Here is a 27,703-nt window from a genome sequence, read left to right as displayed (position 1 = left end):
TAGTGACTGTATTAAATAAATAATAATAGCATTATTATTTTTAATTTCCCCGACAAACCCAATCAAGATGCGGAGATGGTAACAGGTGTTCTCTGAGAACAGGGAAGGGTAGCTGCTTCTGAGGAAAAACAAGCAGGATTGGGAGCAGATGGGGTCAAACTACTCCAACAATGACACGAGGCCAGCGTGGTCTACAAGAGCTAGTCCCAGGACAGGAACCAAAAGCTACAGAGAAACCCTGTCTCGAAAATCCAAAAACAAAACAAAACAAAACAAAAAAGCGTGAAAACCTGAGTTCAGACCTCCAGCACCCACATAAAAGCCTAGCTGCATCTTAACCTCAGCAGTAGGGAGTGGGGGGGTGGTGCGGAGATAGTGACAGGGAGATCCCAGGGACAGCTAGCTGAAGTGGAAACCTCCTGGTTTAGTGACCCCCCCTTTTCTGAGACAGGGTCCCACTATGTAGCTTTGGCTGGCCTGGAACTCACTATGCAAAGCAGGCCTCAAACTCACAAAAATCTACCTGCCTCTGTTTCCCGAGTGCTGGAATTAAAGGTGTGCACCACCACTGCCCTGCCACAGAGAGTTCTATTATTACAACCTCCAAGAAGGTAGATTTTGGGGGGGAGTCTAATGCTAGTCCCTGGAGCCTAGGACTCTGTGACAGCCAAGCACCTGATGCTAAAGATGAGGTGACTGAGAATACACACGCTGTCTCATGTGGCGGGGGACCCCAGCTTCAGTACCTGCCTCTTCCTTACTCCGCCTACCTCTGGAGCATAGCTGCCAGCCCAGCTTTGACTGTGGCTCATTGTCCCTTCCTTCCTTCCGAACCATATTTGGTCTCTGACGGCTCAGGGTCCTGGACGTCCTGTGTGCACAGCTGCTCCCCACCCCACCCCCTTGCTCACTCTGTGATATGGATGACACCTACTCTTGTCCTCGGAGCTCTAAGCACGCAGACTCGTCTCTACTGACACACACCACGGCTTTCACAACGAGCAGATAATCAGAGCACAGCCCTCAAGCAGCTGCCTGCGTCCCACTACCTCACAGAGAAGGCCAAATATAACTCATGACAGCTCCTCTTGCCATTAAGTGGTGTGTCATCAATTCTATTGTCCTTATCTGCCAGGGCACCTGGTTTTTAGCTTCTCTCTGCCAGCCAGCTTAGTCTGTGTGGTTTCCTCACCCCCATCTTCACGTCACACATGTCTGAAATGCCCTTCCTGCCTTCTCTTTCCAAAACATAGGCCCCACCTTTTGGAGTGCAGATGTCTTTCCCAAGACTCACTTCCTCTCAGCCCTGCCTGACTCAGCTTTGCCAGTTTCAAGATCGCTAATTATTAAATAGTCTTTCATGCTTACCTCAACCTTCACCACCCCCTCCCCTCCTCCCTCAGTGACTATGATGTAACACTGTATTTGGCAAACCTTCGCCAGTTGCCATTGGTGTTCCTGGAATCTGGTTGAATGGCTGAGCACCTTTAAGATCCGGAAGTAGCAAAACAGAGAGCAACAGCAAAAGAATGGATGATGAGGTGACTTAGACCAGACCAGAATCACATCGAGTCTTATCTTCCTACTTACTACGTGGGTGGCCCTCAGGAAGCTAGCTATTCATCTTCTTGGACATCAGTTTCATGCATATTTGTCGGGGAAATTAAAAATAATAACACTATTATTATTTATTCAATACAGTCGTTATTCAAAGAACCTCACATGGTTTATTTAATCTTCATGTTAACTCAAGCATCTAGATAAAATTTTTCTTCTGTAACGGTTTTTTGAGACTATGTGGCTGAAATTAGCCTGGAACTCCTTTTCCAACCCAGGCTGGCCTCAACCTTGAGATTCTTTCCTCCTCACAAGTACCAAGGTTACAGGAGTTCTCCAAGATGTCCAGCTTTTTTATTTTCTTTCATTTTGAAACAGCATCTTACTACATAGCACAGGCTGGCTTCAAACTCAGGACCCTCCTGCCTCAACCTCCCAAGTGCTGCGATTACAGGCTTGAGCCACCATGTTAGGATGTATCATATTTTTAATCTCTCTGCTTCTGCCTCTGCCTGTGGTCGTGTATGTGTGTGTGTGTGTTCACATGTCTCCCATATATACAGAGCTCCCATCACAATGCCAGGAGCAATGATAACTTAAGAACGCTTTCTTTCCGCACTGGGACTGCAGTACACAAGACTAGGAAAAACATCTCTTTTCCTCTAAAGTATGTTATAGGACCTAGAAAAAGACTGGGTACATAGTGGGTATTTTAAGTACATTTCCAGGGCACAAAACATGAATTGATAGCTTGGTAGCGCAAGCCTTTAATCCCAGCACTGGGGAAGCAGAAACAGGCAGATCTCTGTGAGTTCGAGGCCAGCCTGGTCTACAAGAGCTAGTTCCAGGTCAGTTAGGGCTGTTTCACAGAGAAACTCTGCCTCAAAAAAAAAAAACAAAACAAAAAGATGAATTGATAGTAGAGGGGACATGGCTGGGATGAAGACCATTTCAACCACTTTAGTGGCGACTGGAATGGAGAGGATATTAACGGGTAAACTAAAAAGCAGAGGGAGAATTGTGCCATGGAACAACACGAAAAGAAAGCCAGCGTTCAGGAGAGACAGACAAGACAGTATCTTTTGCTTTTATAGTTTATTATATCTCTAGAACATACAGGTTATACTGAACTTTTTTTAAAATTAGAAATCTCACAATTCCCTAAACTGGCCTTAGACTCTATAGATTCTAGAGTTTAAGTGGTTTTCAGCCTGTAGGTCACAAACCCTTTTTGGGGGTCGCACGTTAACTATTCTGCATATCAGATATTTGTATTACGACTCATAACAGCATAAAAATTAGTTATGTGGTAGCAATGAAACAATTTATGGCTGGGAATCACCACATGAAGAACTGTATTAAGGTGTTAGGAAGGTCGAGACCCTCCTGCACCGACCTCCTGAGAAGCTGACATTACAAGCACCACCACTGCCCCTGGATTTTTCCAATAGGTTTTTGAATATGTTAACTTACACGTATACTAATATATAATAATAATAATAATTATTATTATTATTATTATCATTAAGCTTGTGAACATCTGGGCTAGAGATTCGAGTGCCATCACCTTCCCGATAGTAGCCATTAATGTGGATGAAATTAATAGAACAGGAAGGAACCTGAGAATTTTTTAACAGGCAGAATTGGCTGGTGTCAGGCTGTTGGGGAAACTTCTTCAACTAGGTTGCAGTTTAAGTCGCTAACAGGAAGAGCCTTTCAATGTCATTCACACATTCGCTCACACGCTCCTGAGTGCTAACAGAACTTGCTGACAGGCACGCAACTCCCTCTCCGAGCCTGCAGGGGGCGCAGCGCCTCGCCCTCACACGGCCCGGAGCCCCTCTAGCCAGGCTGGGACTCGGTGGCGGCGCCGGGCTGCACGTCCCGACACCTCTTCCCGGAGCAGGTGGGTTCGCCCGCGGGGGAGGGGGCTCTGGAATCCGCGGGACTGGCGAGCGGGCACTGCTCTCTCCGGGCGCGGTGTGTGCCTCGGCTCGGCCCCGGCCTACCGGGGCTCCGGTTGTGGTGAGCTCCTCCTCCCGACCTCTCACGAGCCGGAGGACCTCTTTACACCCGGGGATCCTTCGCTCAGGCCCGCTGGAAGCTTCCGGGAACCACCTGGAGGCGGGGCTGTGGGGGCGGGGTTCCGTGATTGACATCTTTCTCCGCAGACTGAACGGGCTACCTCTGGACCCCTCCCCTGTCCCCCAGCGCTGAGCCGACACCATGGTGAGACAGCTGATTCAGGCCCCTTGTCCCTGCATGCCCACGCCCTCACCCCGCGTGGCTGTCACTTGGGCCTCTGCAAACCTGCCCTGTTTTCTTACCCCCTCCCCATCCCTGTAGCATGGGCGCCTGAAGGTGAAGACGTCCGAAGAGCAGGCAGAAGCTAAAAGGCTAGAACGGGAGCAGAAGCTGAAACTCTACCAGTCAGCCACACAAGCTGTCTTCCAGAAGGTGGGGGCCCTCAGAGGTAGCCCCAACCTCCAAGTAAAACACAGAGGCCAAAAGCTTGACCCTAGAGTCAAACTATAGGAATCCAAATCTGAATTCTGTCTGTTGTTGCTGTGTTGTTGCCTTGGGCGAGTCACTGAGACTCTTACTGTCTTTAGTTTGTTCAGCTGTAAAATGGAGCTAATAATTGTACATGCTGCATAAGACTTAAAGATTAAAAGAGAAAATCCCTGTGAGGCTGTATAAGGATCTGCATAGTACCTGTTGCATAGTGCCACTCTTGGGTGGTTCCGAGTTTATAATGTTTAGCCTAGAGCTGGGAAAATACTGTGGTTGCTGACCCCGTAACCTGTCTCCTTAGCGGCAGGCTGGTGAGCTGGACGAGTCAGTGCTAGAACTGACAAGCCAGATTCTGGGAGCCAACCCTGATTTTGCCACCCTTTGGAACTGTCGCCGAGAAGTGCTCCAGCAGCTAGAAACCCAGAAGTATGTAGTGGTTCAAGTCCCTGCCCTGGTCCTGCCTGGGTGCAGAACTGGAGGAGGAATGGGGTAACCAGGGGCATAGAGATAGGATGGTTGGGGACCAGGTAGAGGAAGGGAGGGAGAAGATGCAGTTGGGTGTTGAAAGGCTCTAGCCTCCTTTTCTCTTGTGATGCAGGTCCCCTGAGGAGTTGGATGCTCTTGTGAAAGCAGAGCTAGGCTTCCTAGAGAGCTGTCTGCGCGTGAACCCCAAGTCCTATGGCACCTGGCACCATCGCTGCTGGCTTCTAGGCCGCCTGCCTGAGCCCAACTGGGCCCGAGAGCTGGAACTGTGTGCTCGCTTCCTTGAAGTTGATGAGCGGAACTGTAAGGGTTCACAGCCCTGTCCCCACATCCTCGCATGCCCTACATCCTGATACTGGGTCTTCATTAAGGCCCAGAGTGGGGAGGGATGTGCAGGACCCAGCACCAACGTCCACTATGGTAGTGAATGGCGGATCCAGATGGAGCCTGTGTGGTTGGCTCACTGAGGGAATGCTGGGGCTCTCAGTGGGGCAGCTCCCCCCTGTCCTGCTCCTGAGATAGGTTCTCCCCTTCAACACCCCTAGTTCATTGCTGGGACTATCGGCGGTTTGTCGCTGCGCAGGCTGCTGTAGCGCCTGCAGAGGAGCTAGCCTTCACTGATAGCCTCATCACCCGGAACTTCTCCAACTATTCCTCCTGGCATTACCGCTCCTGCCTCTTGCCCCAGCTGCACCCCCAGCCAGACTCGGGCCCACAGGGACGCCTCCCTGAAAACGTACTGCTGAAAGGTAAGTGGGCCTAGAGTAATGGTCCCAACCCCTGGGAGAGTCGAATGACCCCTTCACAGGGGTCTCCTAAGACCATCAGAAAACACAGTTCCTTACATTGCCATTCATAACAGTAGCAGAATTACAGTAATGAAGTACTATGGAAATAGTTTTATGGTTGTTGGGGGGAGCACTGTATTAAAGGGTCACAGCCTCAGGAAGGGTGAGAACCAACTACTGGCCTAGGGGATCCTGGTAAGGATTCTGCAGCTCCACCCCAGTCCTGGTGTCTGTCCAACCCTGTTCTGAGCCTGCCTTACTGAGCTTCTTCCTGGTCTTTGGGGTGTGCATACCACTCAGTTCCTGGCTTCAAGGAGCTCAGGATCTGATGGTAAAAATAACACTGACACTTAATGATGCCTGTGTAAGGCCGGGGTACAAGTGGAGCCTGGGGCTGGAGAGCTGTTGGGATGGCGCTAGGATCCTACGCGCATGCTCACAAACCTTACGCCTCCCTGGCCCCCACAGAGCTGGAGTTGGTACAAAATGCCTTCTTTACTGACCCCAACGATCAGAGTGCCTGGTTCTATCACCGCTGGCTCCTCGGCCGGGGTAAGCCGTGGGGAGAGGGTAGGGTGTTTGAGCCTAAGAAGGAAAGGAAGAAGACTTAAGACGAACCAGGCTATCTGTCTCCCCAGCGGAGCCACAGGACGTTCTGCGCTGCCTGCACGTGAGCCGGGATGAGGCCTGTCTGTCAGTCTGCTTTTCTCGTCCCCTAATAGTGAGTCAAGTGGATTTACTAAAAGCATCACGGGACTCTGAGGCTGAGGCTGTTAGCGCTAACGAGTCTCTCTTTGTCTCCTGAGCAGGTGGGCTCCAGGATGGGGACTTTACTACTCATGGTTGATGAGGCGCCTCTGAGTGTGGAGTGGAGGACTCCAGATGGCAGGAACCGGGCCAGCCATGTCTGGGTATCCCAGAATTGGTGGGGCAGAAATGAGGGCTTGGGACAGAGCTAGGGTGGGACAGTCAGAAGGGCAGCGAGGCAGCACATTTCCTTGACTCGATGCTCCTAGCTGTGTGACCTGCCCGCCGCCTCTCTCAATGACCAGCTGCCCCAGCACACGTTCCGTGTCATCTGGACAGCAAGTGATGCCCAGAAGGAGTGTGTGCTCTTTAAAGGTGATACTGCCTAAAGCTCCACACGATTCCTCGGCCTTCTCGCTCCTCTCCTCACGCTGTCCCCTTTCCCTTAGGCCGCCAGGAGTGCTGGTGCCGGGACTCAGCCACTGATGAGCAGCTATTCAGGTGATGAAGGAGCCCGTGGCCAGAGAGGGGCTCTAGACACCGGGCAGCTGGGACAGGAGGCCTGGGCCTGGGGGAGCGGGATGGCTTAGACCTGAGAACTGGGGGCTGCACACGCCCCTAACCTGCCCACTCTCAGGTGTGAGCTGTCGGTGGAAAAGTCCACAGTGCTGCAGTCTGAGCTTGAATCCTGTAAGGAGCTGCAGGAGCTGGAGCCTGAGAATAAATGTGAGGATGGCCCCTGAGCCAGCGCCCAAGAACCACACTGAGAAAACGTGCCCAGGGAACTTCCTTGAGGACAGGGTCTCAAGAGACTGTAAAGATTCCTCTGCTCTCTCCCCAGGGTGCCTGCTGACCATCATCCTGCTGATGCGGGCCCTGGACCCCCTCCTCTATGAGAAAGAGACGCTCCAATACTTCCGCACCCTCAAAGCAAGTTAGGCCTGGGGGAATGGGCCAGGGGAGGCCAGGTGGGCAAGTAAAAGAGAGCTGACCCACGTAGCTATCCGCTTCGTCCCCACCAGGCTGTGGACCCAATGAGAGCAGCGTACTTGGATGACCTGCGTAGCAAGTTCCTGCTGGAGAACAGCGTCCTCAGGATGGAGTATGCCGAGGTGCGCGTGCTGCACCTGGCTAACAAGGTATGCGCTCAGCACATGTCCTTCTCGAGGCCTCTGCCTGCCGTCGTCACCATGTCGCACCTCTGCCTTGATTGCGGTGCCTTCCTAGACATTTCCTCCCCACCAGGATGAACCCATCACCTTTCTTTTGGCCTACTCCTTTGCTAGGTCTTGCTTTTTTTTTTTTCTTTTAAATTTTTATTTGTCAGTCAGTCAGTTCAGCATCCTGTATATTCCCTGGTTCTGAATCCTGAGTCATCAAAGCTGTACTAGGGATATAGCTCATTGGTAGATCACTTGCCCAATGTATAGAAGGCCCTGGGTTCAATTCCTACTACTGAAAAACAAAAAACGTAAGAAGGCCCTTCACTACCATGCTGTGCCTCCCCATGCTTCTCACCCTGGATCAGGGCCCCCAAGCCTGGAACCTGAACAGTTTGCAGAGATTTTCTCTTTCTCGTCCTTCCTAGTCTGCGACAGGGTTTCTCTCTGTAGCCCTGGCTGTCCTGGAACTCTCTATGTAAACCAGGCTGGCCTCAGACTCACTGACCGCGATCCTCCTGCCTCTGCCTCCTGAGTCTGGGATTAAAGGCGTGCGCACCACGGCCAGGCCTTCCTAGACATCTTAACAGATCAGTTGTGCCTCCTCACTGCAGCCCCCTCAGGCCCACTGCTCCCTTTCCTGTGTGCTGGAGGACATGCCGCTGTCCTCTGTCCTTTCTACACTTGGGGTTCCTCTCCCTGTCCACCCCCACTAGCCATCCCACCATAACCGTTTGTCTGTCCCTTCCCTGACACGGCCTATGCTCCTATGCATTGCTCTGTGTGCTTCTTACGTTCTGCTGGCCTCTAGCAAGAGTCTTCTGAGGTCCATGTGGGACACAGGACAGGTGGCTAAAGATCTCCTAGCTCTTGCTGAGTTTTCCCCCCCTTCTCCCACTCCTAGGATCTGACAGTGCTCTGCCACCTGGAGCAGCTACTCTTGGTCACTCATCTTGACCTGTCACATAATCGTCTCCGAGCCCTACCCCCAGCCCTAGGTGCTCTGCGCTGTCTTGAGGTAAATGGTCATCCTCCCTTGCTGTCTGGGGTGGCCCTTTTCCTCTTTTTCCACTCAGAAAATTGCCTATGTCACAGCAATGTCCAGGACCTCGTGGCTCCTGAAGGTAACTTCTTTCCCAGCCTACTCTACCGCCCAGTCTGGCCCTTTGAGCTTTTTGACATACCTAAGCTGGTCACTGTGGGCTCCTCCATGGCTTGTACCTGTCTCAGGCTGCCTGTTTGACCTTGTGCCTCCCCAATTCCCTGCTCTTCAGGTGCTGCAGGCCAATGATAATGCCCTAGAGTCCTTGGATGGTGTGGCTAACCTTCCGCGGCTGCAGGAGCTAGTACTATGCAATAACCGTATCCTTCTGTCGGGTTTGCAGACAGCTCATAGGGTGAGGAGCAGGCCACAGAGAGACAAACCGCAGACACAGACAGGGTCATCTCAAGGCAGGGCAGGAAACAGGGCTTGAGCAGGGTAAACCTAGGGGAGATGATAGCCTAGTGCTGTCTGGGGCTGTTATTAGCTTTTACTCTGGAGTTCTGTGAAGTGTAACTTCCTTAAGCCAGGGTGCAGAGATAGGCAACCTGTAAGATTCTTAGGAACCACACAGTAGTCTAGATATCAGGACGTTCCAAATTTTTTAAAAATCAAAAACTCTGATTCCTCTTGAAAATGGGAGGATAGAGCCCCTTGTGGATAGTAAGTGCCACTCACCAGCCTTCCACACCTGATGATCCCACAACCCCTTCCTTAGCCGGAATTTCCAAGCTCTGCTAAGAGCTTTTTTTCTCCAGGGACGTGGCTAAGAGACCACCCAACGTGCTTCCAAGCAGCAGCGTTTAGTTTTGGGTGTCAGTAGCAGACATCGGGGTGGGGTAGAACTACTGAGCTTTCCTTGACTCTCCTGCCCAAGGCCTCCATCAATCTGCAACTCTCCAGCCTCTTGCCTCTTGCCCCAGGCTAGTCCTCCTCGACCTGCAGGGCAACTCACTGTGCCAAGAACAGGGCATCTCGGAGCGTTTGGCTGCAATGCTGCCTTCCGTCAGCAGTATCCTCACCTAGGAGGCCCTGCCCTCACCCTTACCCTTTAACTTATTGGGACTGAATAAAGAATGGAGAGGCCCCCTAGGCTGCCAGGCTACCATTACTGCCGCCATTAGGCCACTGCCTCCGTTACCACCACCGTGCATTTTGAGAAAAGGGCCTTGAGATGTGGGTCTCCTCTGCAGTAATACTCTTGGCTTTGCTCTCACTGTTGTGGAGGGCCAGAACCTCATGTTTACAGCTGAAGTCAGGACCAGAACTGGATTTGAGTCCAGCTCCAGGTTTGGGGCTGCCATTGGGACCAAACTTGAGGCTAGGATAGGAGTTGGGATCAGGTTCTGGCTTGGGCTGAGCTTCAGAACAGCTGACTCTAGCTGGAAGAGGTCGTGAAAACTCCCGTGACCCCTGCGGCTTTCAGACTCTGCCTCCACTCTCACTTTATTCACAACTGAGGAGGCTTGCTCGGGGCCTCAGTTTCTGGAAGACTGCGTCAGGGCACCTTGCTCCACCGTATTGAAACAACCTTGGTCCCTGAGAATTACATTCTATATTCGAAAGGTCCTTGGGAATACCCAATCCCATTAGATCCTCATACACTCTCGGGGATGCGAGATTAGAACTTCGAATTGACGAAGAAACTGCTACTGATGAAGAAGGCTGCTGAGCTGCGTGCTGAAGCTGGATACTAAACACCTTGCTTTAGTGACTTAGCTTCTTTTCCTATTTCCGTATTAATAGGAAACGATTAAACAGAGCTCTGCCTGGCCCTGAGGTATTAAGAGGGGAGTCTACTCCTGAGGTGCGCCCACACTGCTCTGCACTGTGTTTGAGCTTTGAAAGCTACAGGGTGCAAGGCTTCCAGGGAGTGGCTCAAGGGTTAGGGCACTGAGTCAAACTTGGCTTAGTGGGGAGAGAGGATGACTGATTACAAGAAGAGTTTGGCAAACCAGGCATTTTCCTGGTTCTCTGGGACCTGCTTGGGCGCATGTGGGCTCACATGCCCCGCCCCTTGAAGCTCTACCTCTTCTCGTATCCACAGTGATAAGCAAAACAATCTCACGGTGAAGCCCTTTGGCTGACCTGCCACATACCGTCCTTGAATTTTGATTTCCCTTGGTTTAAACTGAGGATGTTGAAAATGGCACAAAACCTCTGCTAGCTTCCAGGACTCGCTAGCTCAACAGGGAAAAACCCACACGATGCTTGGTCTGTGGGTCCCCTCTTCTGTAATCCCTGCACTTGGGAGGCTAAAGCGGGAGGATTGCTGTGAGTTCAAGATCTGCCTGTGGGCTATATGGGAAACCATTTAAAAACAAACCAAAAAGTTAGTGTGGGTGGAGATTTGGAGCTTCTGTTCCTGCTCCCCAAGATACCTCTGCACAGGATACATGTCCAAACATTGTTGCCACATTTGCTTCTGGGTCTTTTTTGCCAATCCTGATTTCACTGTCCTCTGATTGGTGACCTGTCGGTAGAGCTGGAACACCAGTGTGATAGAGTAAGAGGTTCTGGCTGGTGGTGCCAAGGACGAGACCCAAGGAGAGCCTCCCTAAAGATGCCTAGCTCCTCTCTGCCTAGGGGCTCTTAATGACATCTCTGATGTTCCTCCCAGAGCTAGAGTTAGGAAGTGCAGAAGGTAGGTTCCTGGAGCTGATTGATCTGGATTCCCAAGAAGAATCTTAGAAATGAGGGGAAATGTTCGCCTCCAGCTGCCAAGACACACCACGCAGTGAAAGATGGGAATACCAGGTAGCCTGGAGAGGAGGCCCCTGTCCGCCCAGACCTAAACTTCCAAGAGGGGAGGGGGAAGCAAGATTGTTCCTTTTATGACCACCTTAATCTCAGACTTAGGAGACAGAAGGAAGTGTGGGACGGCTCCACTCATCCCGGAGGCTGTGGAGTGGCTGGAAGGAGAGTGAGACGGGAGTGCAGTAACTGAGGGATGTGAGAAGATCTGGTAGAGCTGGCTGGTCAGGGACTGGCAGGTGGAGCCAGTTTGAAGGCCTGGTTGCTGATGTCATCTGTCTGCAGCCTGGGGTACTGGGATCTTCCTGGCAGAGAGACCATTTCCTGGCCCAGAGACCATTTCCACAAGGCCAAGCCTGCTGGGTACCACAAGTAAGCGAGCGTCTCCAGCTTCGAAATAAATCTGCCCTACAGGGCTGAGAGTGGAAGAGGAGCCCTTCTCTGTGCGCTCTGAACGCGCAATGTGGCACGAGTCAAGTTGGTGTGGGGTTCATCGCCGAAAACCTTCCGTTTTCACCTCAGCCCCAGGTCTGACAGGACTTGACCCGACCCCCCTCTTTATCAGGATCTCAGTTCCTAGAAAGGAGAAAGTCCCGCCCCTACTTGGGGACAACCCCCAGAGACTGGCCTCTTGACCGACAGGGGATGAAGCAACCATCCTACCCCTTTTCCCAGAAGCTCAGCCCCGCCCACCCTCCCCTCATAAACCACTTACCCGGCCCGCCCTACACCTTCCACTCGCGTGGCTGCGTCCAGCCTGTTGGTCCCGTCCCATACGCCCTGACCTGCTCCACCCGGGCTCGGGACCCAGTGGTGCCATCCCAACACCGCTGCCAGGTGAGAGGCTCGGGCGTCTATCTCGGTGCTGAGCCACAGTAAGTCGTCGTTTGGTGGGACACACATCCCAAACTCAGAAAGGAACGCTCGTCAGTGCGCACCTGCTGTGGTTGAGACCCGGTTTTCGTGGGGCCGCTCTGCTTAAGCCTGCTGTGCCCTCTCCACAACTCTGCCTGAAGTTTGCCCTGACGTGAGGAATGTGGGGGACCTTGCTTCCCGCCCCAATCCACCTACCTGTCTTTATGGGAAGAACTCTGTTAAATGGTCCTAGAGGTTGAACCTCTAAACTGAGAAGCCAGCAGGTGGAGGGACCAGTACGGGGTTTGGGGTTTGGGGCTGTGACAGGTGTCCACTTAGGGAACAGTGCATTTCCTCAGGTGGATCCTCAAGGGTTTCTCCACTGGACGTTGTTTTGGGATGAGATTTGAGAGTGTCTATAGCAAGGTGAAGAGGTTTTTCTCTGCAGTATGAGGTGCTTTTTCTGGGTGACCAAATGGGGTCTTTGAGGCATCTCTGGGTTAGAATAAAATTATCTCAGTCACCTAGCTGGTACTGAACCAATTTATCTGAAGAGTTTCTGGGTGGGTGGGATGGACATCCTGGGTACAGGAGAGCTGAGTGGGTTAGAGCATCCCCTGCCTTTTCTTCACAGGCACAATGGAAGGTCCTCGCTCAGATACGGGCCGCTGGGGTTGGAACCCCTGGCAGCCCCCTACCACCCCGTCGCCGGAACCGGAGCCAGAGCCAGACAGACGCTCACGTTCCCGCCGAGGAGGAGGCCGCTCCTTCTGGGCTCGCTGCTGTGGCTGCTGCTCCTGCGGGAACAGAGCTGATGATGACTGGGGGCCTGAACCTTCTGGCTCCAGAAGCAGAGGGTCCAGCTCCCGGGGCGGCCGGAGACCTGAATCTCGGGGCAGTGCTGTAAATGCAGCTGGAGATGGCACCATCCGAGGTGAGGCTATCCGCCTTGATGAGGGCCTAAGATTTATCCTGGCATCTCCAGCGGGGCTGAAAGACTTCTGGGGGGGCGGGGGTCTGGGCTCCTTGTGGACTCTTCACTGACCCAGGAATGTGGCCTTACAGAGGGAATGCTGGTTGTGACGGGTGTGGATCTACTGTGTTCACGCTCGGACCAGAACCGCCGTGAGCACCACACGGATGAGTTTGAGTATGATGAGCTGATTGTGCGCCGTGGGCAGCCCTTCCACATGATCCTCATTCTGAACCGAGAATATGAGTCCTCTGATCGCATTGCCCTTGAACTTCTCATCGGTAAGTGGGGCCTGGTATGAGAAGGGGAAAGGCCCAGGGCTTGTTGGAGGGAAGGCTAGTGTTAGGTTAAAGAGGTCTTTAGGCTCCTCCCTGTCACTCCTCATCTCTGCTGAGAGAATCAGGTGCAAGATTCTTCGTGTTCCCCTAGTGGTGCTCTCTGAGAGGCTTTGGTGCTGCAGCTTGCCCAGGCTGGCTTTCCTCAAGCCTCCAGGGGCAGCTACCACACAGCACTTCCTCTTCGGGCTGGCCTCTTTGTCTTTCTGCATTGTCGGCTCGGTGTGTCCTTCTTTCTGGGTCTTGCTCGCTCATTCGCCTAGCCCCGGTGTGCCCGTCTCTCTGCCAGTCCAGGCCATGGCCCAAGGCAGGTGCCTCCCTCATCATGTTGCTTAGTGACCGTTGACTGCCCAGGCTGGTGATTATACAGCTGCTGGGGGCGGGTGACTCTTCTTACCCTCTGATTAGAGCCCAGCCATGTGCACCCCAGCCTCTAATTTCCCAAGTCCCCCTACCACCTCCAGAAATGCTCTGGGCTCTAGAAGCCGTGACCCCAGGGAGCAGGCCACACTGACCTCTGGTATCCGGAGTGTTCTTTCTTATGGGGCAAATGGACCCAACTTAATTTTCCTTCAGTTCAGTGGGACAGGGCGGGAGCCAGAGGGTGACAGTGGCCCCAGTGTCCTCTCCCTACTTGAGTTCATTGTCGGGGGAACAGGTTTGGGATGTTGGACTGGGGCTCTGCCCTGACACGCAGGAGAGCATGGGGCGGCCACCATGCTGCTCTGAGGACATTGTCACAGGCTGGTGTGGTAACCCTACTTAGGGACATACAAATTGGCTCACAGACCTCTTGGGTGGGGCTGAACAAATTCTTAGTGTCTCTCCCACTTCCAGCAGCTCTCTCACTACCTAAATGCTGACCTTATTATCCTAGGAAACAGTCCTGAGGTGGGCAAGGGTACCCACGTGATCATCCCGGTGGGCAGAGGGGGCAGTGATGGCTGGAAGGCCCAAGTGACCAAGACCAGTGGACACAACGTAAACCTGCGCGTCCATACCTCCCCTAACGCCATCATCGGCAAATTTCAACTCACTGTCCGCACACGCTCTGAAGCTGGAGAGTTCCAGTTGCCCTTTGACCCCCGCAATGAGATCTACATCCTCTTCAACCCCTGGTGCCCAGGTAAACTAGCTGGGGTCAAGAGCAGAGGGCAAGTAGGTCAGGCTTCCTTTCCTGGGATCCAGATGCCTGAACATCTGGTCATAAGGAAAGACACCCACTCTCTTGTCCAGGAGAGGAGATAGAGGCCCACTGTAGACAAGAGACGCCCACCTGACTTATTCCGATGAAGGACCCTGGCCACAGCCAACCTTCTTTCTCACCATCCTTCCTTAGAGCGAGCAGTCCTGTCAGGCTAAAACAATCCCCACCCCCACCTTCTTCTGTGGCTATGAATTCTGTAGACCTGGCTAAGGAGAAGGTAGGGCCCAGGAAGAAAACGGATAGAATTTGCTATGTGCTTTTGGGGATACAGAGGACTTGGTGTACGTGGACCATGAGGACTGGCGGCAAGAATATGTGCTTAATGAGTCTGGAAGAATCTACTATGGGACAGAAGCACAGATTGGCGAACGAACCTGGAATTATGGCCAGGTATGGCTGGGCTGGGCCTTGTGCACTCGAGGGAGATGGAAGGGAGGGACGTGGTGGACTGGGCAGGATGCTAGCCTGTGGTCTGAGCATCGCTTTGAGGGTCTGTGGTCACCTCTCCCCTCCTTGCTTCCAGTTTGATCATGGGGTGCTGGATGCCTGTCTATACATCCTGGATCGGAGGGGAATGCCATATGGAGGTCGTGGGGACCCAGTCAGTGTCTGCCGGGTCATCTCTGCCATGGTGAGCACTCTTATATCCATAAGCCCTTTCTGTGTCTTCCTGCCCTGCCCTTTATGGATCCCCCCCCCCCCAAAGAGAGTATGGAGAGTGAGGGAAATGGGTTCATTCCTCTTTTTCCCTTCCCTGCCTGTACCCCACCACACCTTTCATGCTTTCTGTACCAGCTCCTTTGGAATGTGGGGCCAAGCCCCAAACTTGGCACACCCAGTATTCACATTCCGGCGTTACAGCAAGGGGCGTGGGGGGCAGGTGTGTTGGGGGGAAGTGGGTGGAGTTTAGGCTGGTGTCTAGTTCTTGAGGTTGCAGGGTTAGGGGCTGGGGAATCCAGAAGATCCCGAGCACCTCCCCAAACCCAGCCACACCCTGTCTTTTCCCGGGCAGGTGAACTCCCTGGATGACAACGGAGTCCTGATTGGGAATTGGACTGGCGATTACTCTCGAGGCACCAACCCCTCAGCGTGGGTGGGCAGCGTGGAGATCCTGCTTAGCTACCTACGCACCGGCTATTCTGTCCCCTATGGCCAGTGCTGGGTCTTTGCTGGTGTTACCACCACAGGTAGTAGAGAGAACGGGTCAGGAATAGCCTGGTCTCTGTAAGGAGGGAAGGGTTCCACTTCTGTCCAGCCCAACTGTGGCTACAGGATAGGGTGCCACTAAGGGTGGATGATAGAATGACCTTAATTATCATTAATTAGTGTTAACAACCGAGAGAGGCCTAAGGGAGAGAAAGAAGAAGCAATAGTCAGGGCTTGAGTCAAGAAGGTGGCTTTGTAACCCAAACTGCTTTGCAACCCAAAGATACTTGGGTCTTCTGACCCCTAACTCTGGTGGTCCCTCCAAGCCTGGCAGACTCAGCTGCCCTTTCCCTCTTGCTGATGCCACACCTACAACCAGCCTCTGCCCCCGCCCTTAACCCTGGCTCCTCCACAGTGCTGCGATGCCTGGGCCTTGCTACCCGTACTGTCACCAACTTCAATTCTGCACATGACACAGACACGTCCCTCACCATGGACATCTACTTTGATGAGAACATGAAGCCTCTTGAGCATCTGAACCACGATTCCGTTTGGTGAGCACAGGGCGAGGGATGGCCTGCCAGTTATCCTAAAGATGGAGATGGTCTGAGGCTGGGATGCTGAGCTGTGGTCGAGATGGGAACTGGGGAGGACCTGAATGGGAACTGCATGCCCCTCTAGGAACTTCCATGTGTGGAATGACTGCTGGATGAAGAGGCCAGATCTGCCCTCAGGCTTTGACGGGTGGCAGGTTGTGGATGCCACACCCCAGGAGACCAGCAGTGGTAAGGCAGGCCTTGCCCCGCCCTGTCCTCACGCCCCTCGAGTTTCGGCTGGAGAGCCAAGCCCTTTGACCCCACAGTTCCCCACGTGAGCTTATAACTGAACCACCGTGTAGCCATTAGTTTATTTTCTTCTCTTCATACAGCTACTTGACTTCATTTTATTTTATAATTTATAATGATTAATATACTCAGATAGTTCCAGAGTTAGAGAAGAATCAAGAATATTCAGTAAGACGTTTCCTTCCCCTAAAAAACCAATTATTCTCACTTGCTTTTTAACTTACATATTCCAGATATAGTTAATTAAAGGACACACGCTATTAGATGTTTATAAAGTAAATTTCTATTCTGGGGGGGTTCCCACCCTAAAACCTGATCTTCAAAACGTATCCATCAGAATTTCCAAGGATGGGTGTATCTATTTCTCCCCAGTCCTGGTTTTGAACCTGGAGCCTTGAGCATGCTCAGAAAGTCTTTACTCCTGGGCTGCACCCGTGTTTTTCACTCTCTTTCAAAAATTCCCTTGGTGATTCTTAAGGTCCCCCATGTTTGGAACCCATCCTAAGCCAGTGGGACACTGGTAAAAGGTGTCTCTTGTAGGTATTATAACTTTGTCTGGGTCTCCTCCAGGAGAATGACCCTGGTCTCCCTTTTGTTCCCCTGTGCACTGCATACATGTACAGTATACAGAAAGCAGGGCTCAGACAGGTTAAAGGGAAAAAGCTCTATAGCCCTGACATGACCTGGGGTGGCATGACCTGTCAGCTGCTTGTCTCTTATTACTCTCCATAGAGGTGATACCTGACGTCCGCTCTGCTCTCACAGCCTCCTCTCCCTCTGGCTTTCAGTCTACCTGCAGGTAACATGGCCTGTCCCTCCAGCTGCTTCTTCTTGCCTCCCGTTTCCTCGAGTACATAGCCTTGGCCTAACTTGCATTCTTCTTCTGGTCCCTTCCCAGACCACTCCCTGTCAATCATCTATGTAAAAGGGGTCCTGGGATGCATAACCCAGCAATGCTTGCAGTGTGCTGGGAAACTTGACCTCTGGTTCAGCTCTAAGAAATAACGAGGTAGATGTCAGGCAGGGGCTCTGGGCAGAATGGCCAGGACCTAAGTCTACTATGGTTACTTCTTGGACAAGTGATATTGGCAAGGAAGCATCTTTGTGTGCCATGTTCTTGAATAGACTGCTGTGTGTATACACTATATGGTGTGGGTGGACGGGCACCGTGTCTCAAAGAGGACTAGCAGCATGCCTACAACAGTAGAGCCACTGGGCAAATAGAAGCTGTCTCCAGCTGCCTTTTAAGACAGGGCGGCCTCCTCACTGGCTGAGCCTGTCTCCCCATCTGAAAGAGGAGGCCAGAGCATTTGGTGTTAGGATCCTTTCCTGTTGGATAGCCCTCACTTCCTGTTTGCACTTTCTGTCCCAGCCAACCTACTGCAGCCAGTTCACCCTCTCTCAGAAGCCCTCCTGAGTACAATAAGGACAGTCTCTTCTTTCCCATCACCCTTCTCGCTTCCCAGTACAGAGGTCAGAGTGTGCTGCACAGCGAAGGTGTTTCTGAAATAGTGATGGTGGCTTACTGCTCTCTCAGCCAACCAGAACCAATGTGGGCCCTGAACTGACTAGAGGAAAGATTGGGGGAGGGGGTCCTGAGCTCTGCGGATGGTGGACAGAGCAGCCAGCTAGTGCAGAGGGCGTGCTGACAGCCTGGCTCTTAGGCTGTCTGTCCAGCTGTTAGCCGGGCTGTCCCTGACCCCTCCCGCTCCTGCCATGCCTCTGGGCCTCCTTAGCCCCATCACCTGCCTCACTTCCCAGGCATCTTCTGCTGTGGCCCCTGCTCCGTGGAGTCCATCAAGAATGGCTTAGTCTACATGAAGTATGACACGCCCTTCATTTTCGCCGAGGTGAGGGCTGGGCTCCAGGTGCCTCCTCAGCAGTCTGAAGCAACCAGAGCCCTGGCTTCGGTCCTGAGTCCTCTGGTCCTGACTTCACCGCTGACTGGCTAGCTGTGTAACCTTGGGCAAGTCACTCACTCTAGAGTCTTAGTTTCCTCAGCTGTAAAAAGGAGATAATAATGGCTGCCTTGCTTCCTGTACTCAGGATCAAAAGAGATAATGGATATGGGGCTGCTTCATAAGTTGTAAAGCCAGCGAATAACCATAAGGGAAAACTGTTATTAATGCCAAAATGGGCTACAAGGAGCCTCCTAGGCCAGCTTCCTCGCTGCTCCTTGACTGTGGCTGGTTCAGTTGCCTGCAGCTCCTGGGGCTGAGGGAAGAAGGCTCTGGGGGTCAGGCCTGTTTTCCTGGCCCACTATAGTCCTGCTATTCTCTGCTCTCCCACAGGTTAACAGTGATAAGGTGTACTGGCAGCGACAGGATGATGGCAGCTTCAAGATTGTGTATGTGGAGGAAAAAGCCATTGGCACGCTCATTGTCACAAAGGCAATCAGCTCCAATATGCGGGAGGACATCACACACATCTATAAGCACCCAGAAGGTAACATTCTTCCCGCCCAGCCAGCCAGCTCCGGGCTGATGGTTCCTCAAGAGCATTGGCCTACCCCGGCAATGGCTTGAACTCACCGCTGACTTCAACCCTCAGGTTCAGACGCAGAGCGGAGGGCTGTGGAGAAGGCTGCCGCCCATGGCAGCAAGCCCAATGTGTATGCCACCCGGGACTCTGCTGAGGACGTGGCAATGCAGGTGGAGGCACAGGACGCTGTGATGGGACAGGATCTGGCAGTCTCCGTGGTGCTGACCAATCGTGGCAGTAGCCGCCGCACCGTAAAGCTGCACCTCTACCTCTCTGTTACCTACTACACTGGTGTCACTGGGCCTACCTTCAAGGAGACCAAGAAGGAAGTGGCACTAGCCCCAGGAGCCTGTAAGTGCTCCTTCCCCAGCCCTGCCCCTAGATCGTGCTCCCTCCCCAGCCCTGCCCCTAGATGGTACTCCTTCCCCATCTCTGCCTTTAGATAGTACTCCCTCCCCAGCCCTGCCCCTAGATCGTGCTCCCTCCCCAGCCCTGCACCTAGGTGGTACTCCTTCCCCATCTCTGCCTTTAGATAGTACTCCCTCCCCAGCCCTGCCCCTAGATGGTGCTCCCTTCCAAGCCCTGCCCCTAGATGATGCTCCCTCCCTGCCCTATCCCTAGATTGTGCTCCCTCCCCAGCCCTGCCCCTAGATCGTGCTCCCTCCCCAGCCCTGCCCCTAGGTGGTACTCCTTCCCCATCTCTGCCTTTAGATAGTACTCCCTCCCCAGCCCTGCCCCTAGATGGTGCTCTCTTCCAAGCCCTGCCCCTAGATGATGCTCCCTCCCTGCCCTATCCCTAGATGGTGCTCCCTCCCCAGTCCTGCCCCAGATGGTACTTTCCCATCTCTATCTCCTGGAGAGTGCTTTCTCCCCAGCCCTGTCCCTAGATGGTGCTCCCTCCCCAGCCCTGCCCCAGATGGTGCTCCCTTCCAAGCCCTGCTCCTAGGTGATGCTCCCTCCCCAGCGCTGCCCCAGATGATACTTTCCTATCTCTATCTCCTAGAGAGTGCTTCCTCTTCAGTCCTTCTCCTAGAAGATTCTCCCTCCCTGGCCATGCCCCTAGATTGTACTCTCCCCCTAACCCTGTCCCTAGATAGTGCTCCCTCCCCAGCCCCACCTCTGGGTGTCCAAGCACCTTGTCTTTGGACATGGAGGCCCTATAGCAACAGAGAGCACTTCTGGGAGGCTGGATTTGGGGGGAAAGGCCTGTGATTGCTATGCATTTTCTTCCCAGCGGACTCTGTGACCATGCCTGTGAGCTACAAGGAATACAGGGCCCACCTCGTGGACCAGGGGGCAATGTTGCTCAATGTCTCAGGTCACGTCAAGGAAAGTGGGCAGGTATTAGCTAAGCAGCACACCTTCCGTTTGCGCACCCCAGACCTCTCTCTTACGGTGAGTGTGACTTTCTGGTACCCAGGGGGTGAATAGAGAACAGGAGCCTGGGGCTATGGGAAATGATGGGCAAGCCTGAAGCAAGTTGCCCTGATAAGCCCTAGAAGGTTAGGGACCAGACCCGACCTTGGTCTCCTCATCGGTAAAACAGGTTCTCACGTCTGAGTCCGTGGCAGCCTCAAGGTGTAGAGTGGATATGAGTTTCCTCCCTGGTACTTGAGATGGTTTCTTTCAGGGACAGAAATGTGGGGCTCGGCGCGATTTCAGTTCTAACATGTTTCTCCTTTGGGTGCAAAGCATGGGCCCTACATGTTTGGTCAGCATCTCTGATAAGGTCTCTGTTTCCCTCAGTTACTGGGAGCAGCAGTAGTTGGCCAGGAATGTGAAGTACAGATCGTGTTCAAGAACCCCCTGCCCACCACCCTCACCAATGTTGTTTTCCGGCTTGAAGGTTCTGGGTTACAGAGACCCAAGGTCCTCAACGTTGGGTGAGTCTGACTTCTCTAATGCTGCTGCTACCTTCCTTGCCTCCCAGGCTGCCCTAAGCCTCAGTTTTGCTTCTCTTTTTGGTCAGGACCCCACAGAGCATCTTGGGGTCAGCTAGCAGTCTCTGGTAGCTCAGGTCAATTCAGCTCAAGACCTGCTGAGTGCCTCGTGTTGCACTATGATGTCCCTGCCCTGCCCCACCTTCTAATTAGGGAGCTGAAGCGCACATGGGAATCATTAGTAGCCCATCCCTAACATTTGGCAAATATGGATATGTTGACCATGCACTTTCAGGAATATTATCTCATTTGGAGATCATGCAAGCCTTTTAAAGTACATTAGAGACCGTCATATAATTAAACGGAGAACTGCGAACTCTAAAGGCTTAGGTTCGAGCCCTGCTGCATGCTCCTGACTAGGTCTCCCTGGCCAGGTGCCTCTATTCGTCTAAGCCCAGTGATGATAACAAAGCCTCTGGGCTAGTTAGTCCAGGGTGTGGTATAGTCAGTCTCTGCTACTAGTTACTTTTTCACTGTGGCCCTCACTGCCCCACCTTGTGAATGGCTAAGCCTCATTTCACAGCTCATGAGGGCAGGCAGGCTCTCTTTCCCCTTCAGGAGGAGCACAAACCACCAGACACTTGGCTTGCTCAGTGGTTAGTGCCATGAGAACAGAGGAGAAGTGAGCCCTGCCTCCTGACCCTCAGCCAGCTTGGATCTGATCTCTGCTGGTGTGGCTCTGGGCCCAGTGAGGGCACATAACACTCATGTTCTGTGCCTGTGGCTGTCACCTGGCACAGACGCTTGTTGCTCATCCCTCCCAGGAGAAGCATGGCAGGAAGGAGAGGGAAGATCGTCTAAACCAGCTTTCTTCTGATAGGAGTGGGTAACCTGTTCTAAGAGAGGGGCTGTGAGAGGGCCTTTCCCTAGCCTGCCTTTCCCCTCATACCTTATGCTGGTAGCCATGACTTTTGTTATCAGGCCAAAGGTGAGTTTATGGTCTTGTTCTTTGGCCTAGCCTGGGACTCAGAGGCTTTGATATAACAAAGTAGCACCAAGTAGACCCTACAAGGGTCCCTAGCAGCTCAGATGGCAGGGGTAAGATGTGTCCAGGGATATCAGTCAGCTGCATTCACACCACAAAGGAAGGAGTCTCGTCTTCGGCTCCCTAGAGGCATACACCTTGGCCAGGCTCACGAGGCCTCTGACTCTCTGGATGCTCCCCCTAGAAGGACAGGGCCACTGTGTTAGGTGCGAGGAGAGCTGGCCTCTGTCTTGTGTGCAGGGCTTGCATGGTATCCTGGCGTCACCCTCTCGATCAAGGTCTCCACTGCAGGAGCTGGGTGATGCCTGAGCTGGCAGTCTTCCTGAACACTCTGCTGCTTCTTAGTCGCTGAGATCCTGGAGCAGAGAGCCTCCAAGACACTTGGTAGCCTCAAGGGGATATATCAGATTCCAAGATGGGTGTTACTTTGCCTCTCATTTACACATCAAAGGCTGTGGTATGGAACCCAATTATACCACAAGGTGCACCACCCCAGCCTGGTGACTGGCCACTTAATAAACATTCCAGGACTCACTCCTCCGGTTGGCTGTGTCACCAGGGAGGCTGGAAGTTCTTGGGAATTCCCCCAGAACTGGAATCACACTCTGGCAACTTTAGTGACGGCTGTCCATTTGCTAAGAGAACGTTTAGCTTTAAGGAAAAGGCTGAAGCAACTTAGAGTTAAGATTAATTACCAAGGAAAACAAAGAAGTAGACAATAATGTCTGTATCATTTAGAAATTATGCATACCACAAAGGGGACATGGGTGCATGCACCTGCCTGTGAAGGATGGAGGGGAAGGAGGAAGAAACAGAGATCTGGGATGGCTGCGGCCAAGGAGAGTTTTATTATCAACCAGCTGGGATGTTAAGGGACATCCCAGCTTTTGCAACTGACTTGCTCTCAGCTCAAACTCAAAAACAGGGGTGTGGCAAGGGCCTCAGCTGGGCTATAAGAACATTTCCTGGGCTAGGGAAGATTCTGACGTTCCTACCTGGAAGGTAGATAGCAGGCTTTTGTTTAGAGGAGGTGGGAATGATGTTAGTGGTTGTAATCTAAGTTAGCTTCTGAAATGTCACAACTCAATTACAGTAGACTTTTGAAGGTTACTTTAACCTTCCATCTATAGAGAAATGAGGAAAAGTAAGAACACAAATATTTAGCCAGTCAAAGCATAACCTGTTGAATTATAGACTTAATTTTTTACTTCCTGTCGTGACACCCACCCAACCACATCATCTCACTTTGCACTCATTCTGTCTTATGAACCAGCAAGTGAGGACCAAAGAAGTAACTTGTCCTAAACACTGGTCCAGAGAAACCTCAGAAATAGCTTCCAAGCTAAGTGCTTCATTCCAAAGAACCCTAATCTTCGGAATTAAGAGATGCTGGCTCATTCTGTTGGCAGACTACTGTGTGGGGTTTAGTGCCCAAAATGGGGACCCCAAGGCAAGCTTGGGTTGGACTGGGAATAGGAAGTACAAGTTTATGAAGAATCAGGAGGTAATCTAACAGTCATGAACTGAACATAATATAAATGAACCATGCTCTGATTTAACGTGCACTGTGTCAGGGGAGATGATAAATACCTGTAATTATCATACTGGAGAAGCCGAGACCCAAGGGCTAAAAATGCAAGACCAGTGTCCATCACACGGTAAATTTGAGACTAGTCTGGGCTTCGTGAGACCCTTTCTATTTTATTTTATTTTTTTTTTTGGTTTTTTCGAGACAGGGTTTCTCTGTGGCTTTGGAGCCCGTCCTGGAACTAGCTCTGTAGACCAGGCTGGTCTCGAACTCACAGAGATCCGCCTGCCTCTGCCTCCCGAGTGCTGGGATTAAAGGCGTGCGCCACCATCGCCCGGCCGTGAGACCCTTTCTAAAGATCCTGTAAGTAAAAGAATTAAGTATGTAGACTGAAGGAAGAGCCTAGAAAAAAGAGATTCATTTTCTTGGGGACGGAAGGCACTCAGGGCGCCCTTGTGAGGCAGTGCTGTGAGCCAGGACTTGGAGAAAGAGTAGGGATGAAGTTGGCCAGGACTTGGAGAAAGAGTAGAGATGAAGTTGGCAGAACTCGGAGCTCAGGGCAGACACCATCAACACTGCAGAACATGGTGGAGGTGACTCTGGGCGAGGAGAGATACCCCATAGGGCTGGTCCAGAGGAAGAATGGTGGGGTGATGCAGCAGGTGGGAGCTGAGTCAGAATGAGCCTGTATGGCAGGTTAGGGAGTTGACTTCTCTTTCAGAAGTGCCAAGGAAGCCCAACCCTTGAGGGATTTAGTTCACTTCCCAGGGATTAGCAGACTGGAGGAAAGGTGAGATGGCCAGTGAGTCCAGTGAATCCTGATCCCGAGAGGGGTTCTGGGAATATATTTTCAGAGCTCCCTGAGGAGAGGATGACACTGGTGTTAGGGTCACACACGTCACACACATAACACACACACAGATATGAGAGTGTGTCTTTTTTTTTTTTTTTTTGGTTTTTCGAGACAGGGTTTCTCTGTGGTTGTGGAGCCTGTCCTGGAACTAGCTCTTGTAGACCAGGCTGGTCTAGAACTCACAGACATCCGCCTGCCTCTGCCTCCCAAGTGCTGGGATTAAAGGCGTGTGCCACCACCACCCGGCGAGAGTGTGTCATTTTAAAAATGTCAATTGTCTGCCAGGCAGTGGCGGCACATGGATCTCCATGAGTTCAAGGCCAGCCTGGTCTACAAAAGCTAGTTCCAGGACAGTTAGGACTCAGTTACACAGAGACCCTGTCTTGAAAAACAAACAAAACAAAAAAATCGGGACGACCTTTTCCACGGATAACATCCTTCTGTTAATTTAGTACATGAAGCTGTGCCTCATAAGGACAGCTGTGTCCCATTTCTTTAGCTTGCTATTCTGACAAAACTGACAGCATTTGAGATCCTGGCTGGGCCTCCACATCTTGCACTAAAGTTCCCTTGGCCTTGAAACCCTTGTGAGGAGGTGTGGTTTTACAGCAGGGGCAGCGGGAATGAAAGCAGTTGAAGCTGCTGCCTGCTGCAGATTATTAGTAGTCTCTGTTCAGTGGGAACAGGAGTGGAGGAGGCCAGGTGCTGGGGAGACAGCTGGGTGTGGAGGTGTGGAGGTGGCCTGGGGTGGAGGCTCTGTCCGGGCTGTGGGTGTAGATTCCAGCTGAACTCAGAAATGCCTGGATGGCCCCACCTCTTGCCCTTTCCTTCCTGGCCACTCTGGACCAATGTTTGCTGTTGACTTTACCCTTAGTTACTCAAGGCTCATGATGCTGTCTCTGTCTACAGGGATATCGGGGGCAATGAGACAGTCACACTACGCCAGACATTCGTGCCTGTGCGGCCAGGCCCCCGCCAGCTCATTGCCAGTCTGGACAGCCCACAGCTCTCCCAAGTCCATGGTGTTATCCAAGTGGACGTGGCCCCAGCCTCTGGAGGCGGTGGCTTCTCAGATGCTGGAGGTGACAGTCGCCTAGAGGAGAGCATACCGATGGCATCTCGAGGTGGAGCTTAGCCCTGGGCCAGGAGCCATGGAACTGGAATCAGATGAACAAGGACATTACCCCAACATGGGGGACCACCGCAAAGTAGCTCCCCAGGCTCAGGCAGGAAGGCTGGGGCACCTGGGGAGGCAGTCGACCTTCACTATCACTATCAGTGATGATAATAAACTATTGTTTCTTTTTTTTTTAATGAAGATGCTATTTAGTACACCTGTCAATCTAGGCCAAGAGGTATGGAATCACACTGTACCAGAGATTTATTTGGCAATTTTTGGGACCCATGGTTCTGAGAATTGTGGCTGGGGAGTAACAGTGTCATCTCAGCCACTCCTGAGAAAGCCTGCTTCGTTTCCTGGCCACCACACCTAGCCCAAACTGTGTTTTGAAATATTCTTGAATAAATTGGGCCTGATAGCACAGGCCTGTGATCCCAGCTGCTTGGGAATTTGGAGGATCTAAAGTTTAAGACCTGCTTGAGTTACAGCATGAGTTCAAGGTCAGCCTAGGTAACTTAGGGAGGACCTGTCTCAAAATCTGAAAAGAGCACTGAGCCCAGGAATCTGAGCACAGTGTTTGTCTGGTACGCTTAAAGCCTTTGTACTAGAAAAAACTCAAAGAACTTTTATAGAAGTAATTAATTATGCTCATTGTTGAAAGTTAGCAGAAATAATAGGATCCGCAAGGTGAGCCCATAGGTGAAGGTGCTGTCACCAAGACTGATGACCAAAGTTTCATCCCAGATCCCACACGGTAGAAGGAGGGAGCCCGTTCCAGCTCCCACAAGCTGCCTCTGTCCTCCACATATGCACCACATGGCAGCATTCAGAAGGTAAAGGCAGAAGAATCATGAGCTTGGGCTGCACATCAAGACCCTACCTCAAAAAAGTAAGAAAGCAGCAAGGCATGATGCCGTATGCCTTTAATCCCAGTATTCAGGAGACAGAGACAGATTCCTGAGGCCTTCCTGGTCTACATAGTAAGTTGCAGAACAGTGAGAGATACATGATGAAACCTCGTCTCACAAACAAACAGGAAAACCAAACAAACAAACAAACAAAAAAGATACAATAGCCTTGTTCCCAAGCCACTTCCAGGTTCTCCTGAATCCAAGTGGCTGCAGCCTCCTCTCGGCTCAGCCATGGGTCGCTGGATAAGTGACTCGGGGCTCCCCTGAGGTGCCATTCTCCTCCAGCTGTACCTCCCTACACGATCTTAGCCATGCTCTGATTTTAAGGACCACCAGCTCTCAAACTTGCTTGTCTCCTGCCGTCTTATACCTCCGCCAGACGTCTGATGGGCACGAGATGTGGCTCCCTCTGTTGCATCCTCCGCAGCAGCCACAGCTAGCTTGGTGAAGGACAGCTCTGCTGGGAGTCTGGAGGTTGTTCTTGATTCTATTCTCCCATCTCCCACAACCCGTCTGTGGGCAAACACACGTCCTCCCAGAAGCTGGCTGTCCCGCTGCCTCTGCAGCTACACCCACCACAGATCCTTCATCCTTGCCCTGGATCATTGCATCGACTTTCCTGGTGATCTCCCCACTTGCCGCTCTTTCCCTATCACTCGGCCACCCCCAGAATGTGGTGTATGATCACATCGACCCTTGGCTCAAAACCTAGCTTTGCCCAGAGCCCCGCTCTAATGACTTGTCACTTTGACCAGCACCTTTCTCTCCTCTGATCTCAGTCCTTGTCTGACCTTCACCTTGTGGCTTTCTTGGTTGTGCTTTCTGTTTCAAGGACTCTGTGTGACTTCATGCCAAATACCTCAGTGGCTTGTTCATCTCTTTTTAGTCTTGCTTAACTGTCCCCATCTTGGTGGTGCCCCCCCATTACCCATTTTAAAATTACAACACCTACACCCTTTAGCCCTAGTGCCTTTTCTCTGTATATATCTAATTCTTTGTATGACTGGCTTGTTAGCAAATTCTCCTTTCCCAATCTGCCCATCATAGTCCAAACCTCAAACATGCAATTATCCTGCCCCAGATTCACAAGTGCTATATTAAAAGCTCACGTATTGCCAAGTGGTGGTGGCACACACCTTTAATTCTAGCACTCAGGAGGCAGAGGCAGATGGACCTCTGTGAGTTCAAGGCCAGTTTGGTCTACAGAGCGAGTTCCAGGACAGCCAGGGCTGTTACAGAGAAACCCTGTCTTGAGTCTCCCTCCCCCTACAAAAAACCTCACATATTTGGCGTTAATAATGTCTTAAACTTTCTCTTAGCTTTATGTATGTGTATGTGTTTTCTGTATGTATGTATGTGTAACATGTGTGTGCCTGGTGCCTATGAAGGTCAGAAGAGATCATCAGATGTCCTAGGGCTGGAGTTGAGTCTGGCTGTGAATATCCAAGTGGTCCTGGGAACTGACCGTTGGCCCTCTGC

General features: G+C 52.0%; 2 protein-coding genes across 4 annotated transcripts; both read left to right on the top strand.

Annotated features, from left to right (window-relative positions):
* Positions 1 to 3,391: 3,391 nt before the first annotated feature.
* Positions 3,392 to 9,383, top strand: Rabggta (Rab geranylgeranyltransferase subunit alpha). Of its 2 annotated transcripts, none has more exons than XM_075949671.1 (17): positions 3,392 to 3,463; positions 3,729 to 3,786; positions 3,904 to 4,014; positions 4,373 to 4,497; positions 4,670 to 4,857; positions 5,100 to 5,303; positions 5,811 to 5,894; positions 5,981 to 6,063; positions 6,152 to 6,253; positions 6,359 to 6,464; positions 6,539 to 6,590; positions 6,727 to 6,815; positions 6,931 to 7,019; positions 7,112 to 7,228; positions 8,154 to 8,267; positions 8,524 to 8,611; positions 9,169 to 9,383. In XM_075949671.1, the coding sequence occupies exons 2-17, from the start codon at positions 3,784 to 3,786 to the stop codon at positions 9,315 to 9,317; spliced, it is 1,704 nt and encodes a 567-aa protein (XP_075805786.1). In that variant the 5' UTR covers positions 3,392 to 3,463; positions 3,729 to 3,783; the 3' UTR covers positions 9,318 to 9,383. The 2 variants fall into 2 exon arrangements, with proteins under 2 accessions (XP_075805786.1, XP_075805785.1); XM_075949670.1 differs by having other exon boundaries at positions 3,406 to 3,463; positions 3,650 to 3,786.
* Positions 9,384 to 11,780: 2,397 nt separating this feature from the next.
* On the top strand, positions 11,781 to 25,504 carry Tgm1 (transglutaminase 1). 2 transcript variants are annotated; one of them, XM_075949064.1, is made up of 15 exons: positions 11,781 to 11,882; positions 12,535 to 12,834; positions 12,966 to 13,154; positions 14,086 to 14,334; positions 14,687 to 14,805; positions 14,939 to 15,046; positions 15,428 to 15,602; positions 15,977 to 16,115; positions 16,243 to 16,346; positions 18,168 to 18,256; positions 18,698 to 18,851; positions 18,957 to 19,238; positions 20,122 to 20,282; positions 20,634 to 20,770; positions 25,103 to 25,504. In XM_075949064.1, the coding sequence occupies exons 2-15, from the start codon at positions 12,540 to 12,542 to the stop codon at positions 25,326 to 25,328; spliced, it is 2,427 nt and encodes an 808-aa protein (XP_075805179.1). In that variant the 5' UTR covers positions 11,781 to 11,882; positions 12,535 to 12,539; the 3' UTR covers positions 25,329 to 25,504. The 2 variants fall into 2 exon arrangements, with proteins under 2 accessions (XP_075805179.1, XP_075805180.1); XM_075949065.1 differs by lacking the exon at positions 11,781 to 11,882 and adding an exon at positions 11,889 to 11,920.
* The last annotated feature ends 2,199 nt before the right edge of the window (positions 25,505 to 27,703 follow it).

This window comes from Microtus pennsylvanicus, chromosome 15 (genome assembly GCF_037038515.1).
Source record: "Microtus pennsylvanicus isolate mMicPen1 chromosome 15, mMicPen1.hap1, whole genome shotgun sequence".
NCBI classification, from domain to species: Eukaryota; Metazoa; Chordata; class Mammalia; order Rodentia; family Cricetidae; genus Microtus; species Microtus pennsylvanicus.
This window is presented reverse-complemented; position numbering and strand designations above follow the sequence as displayed.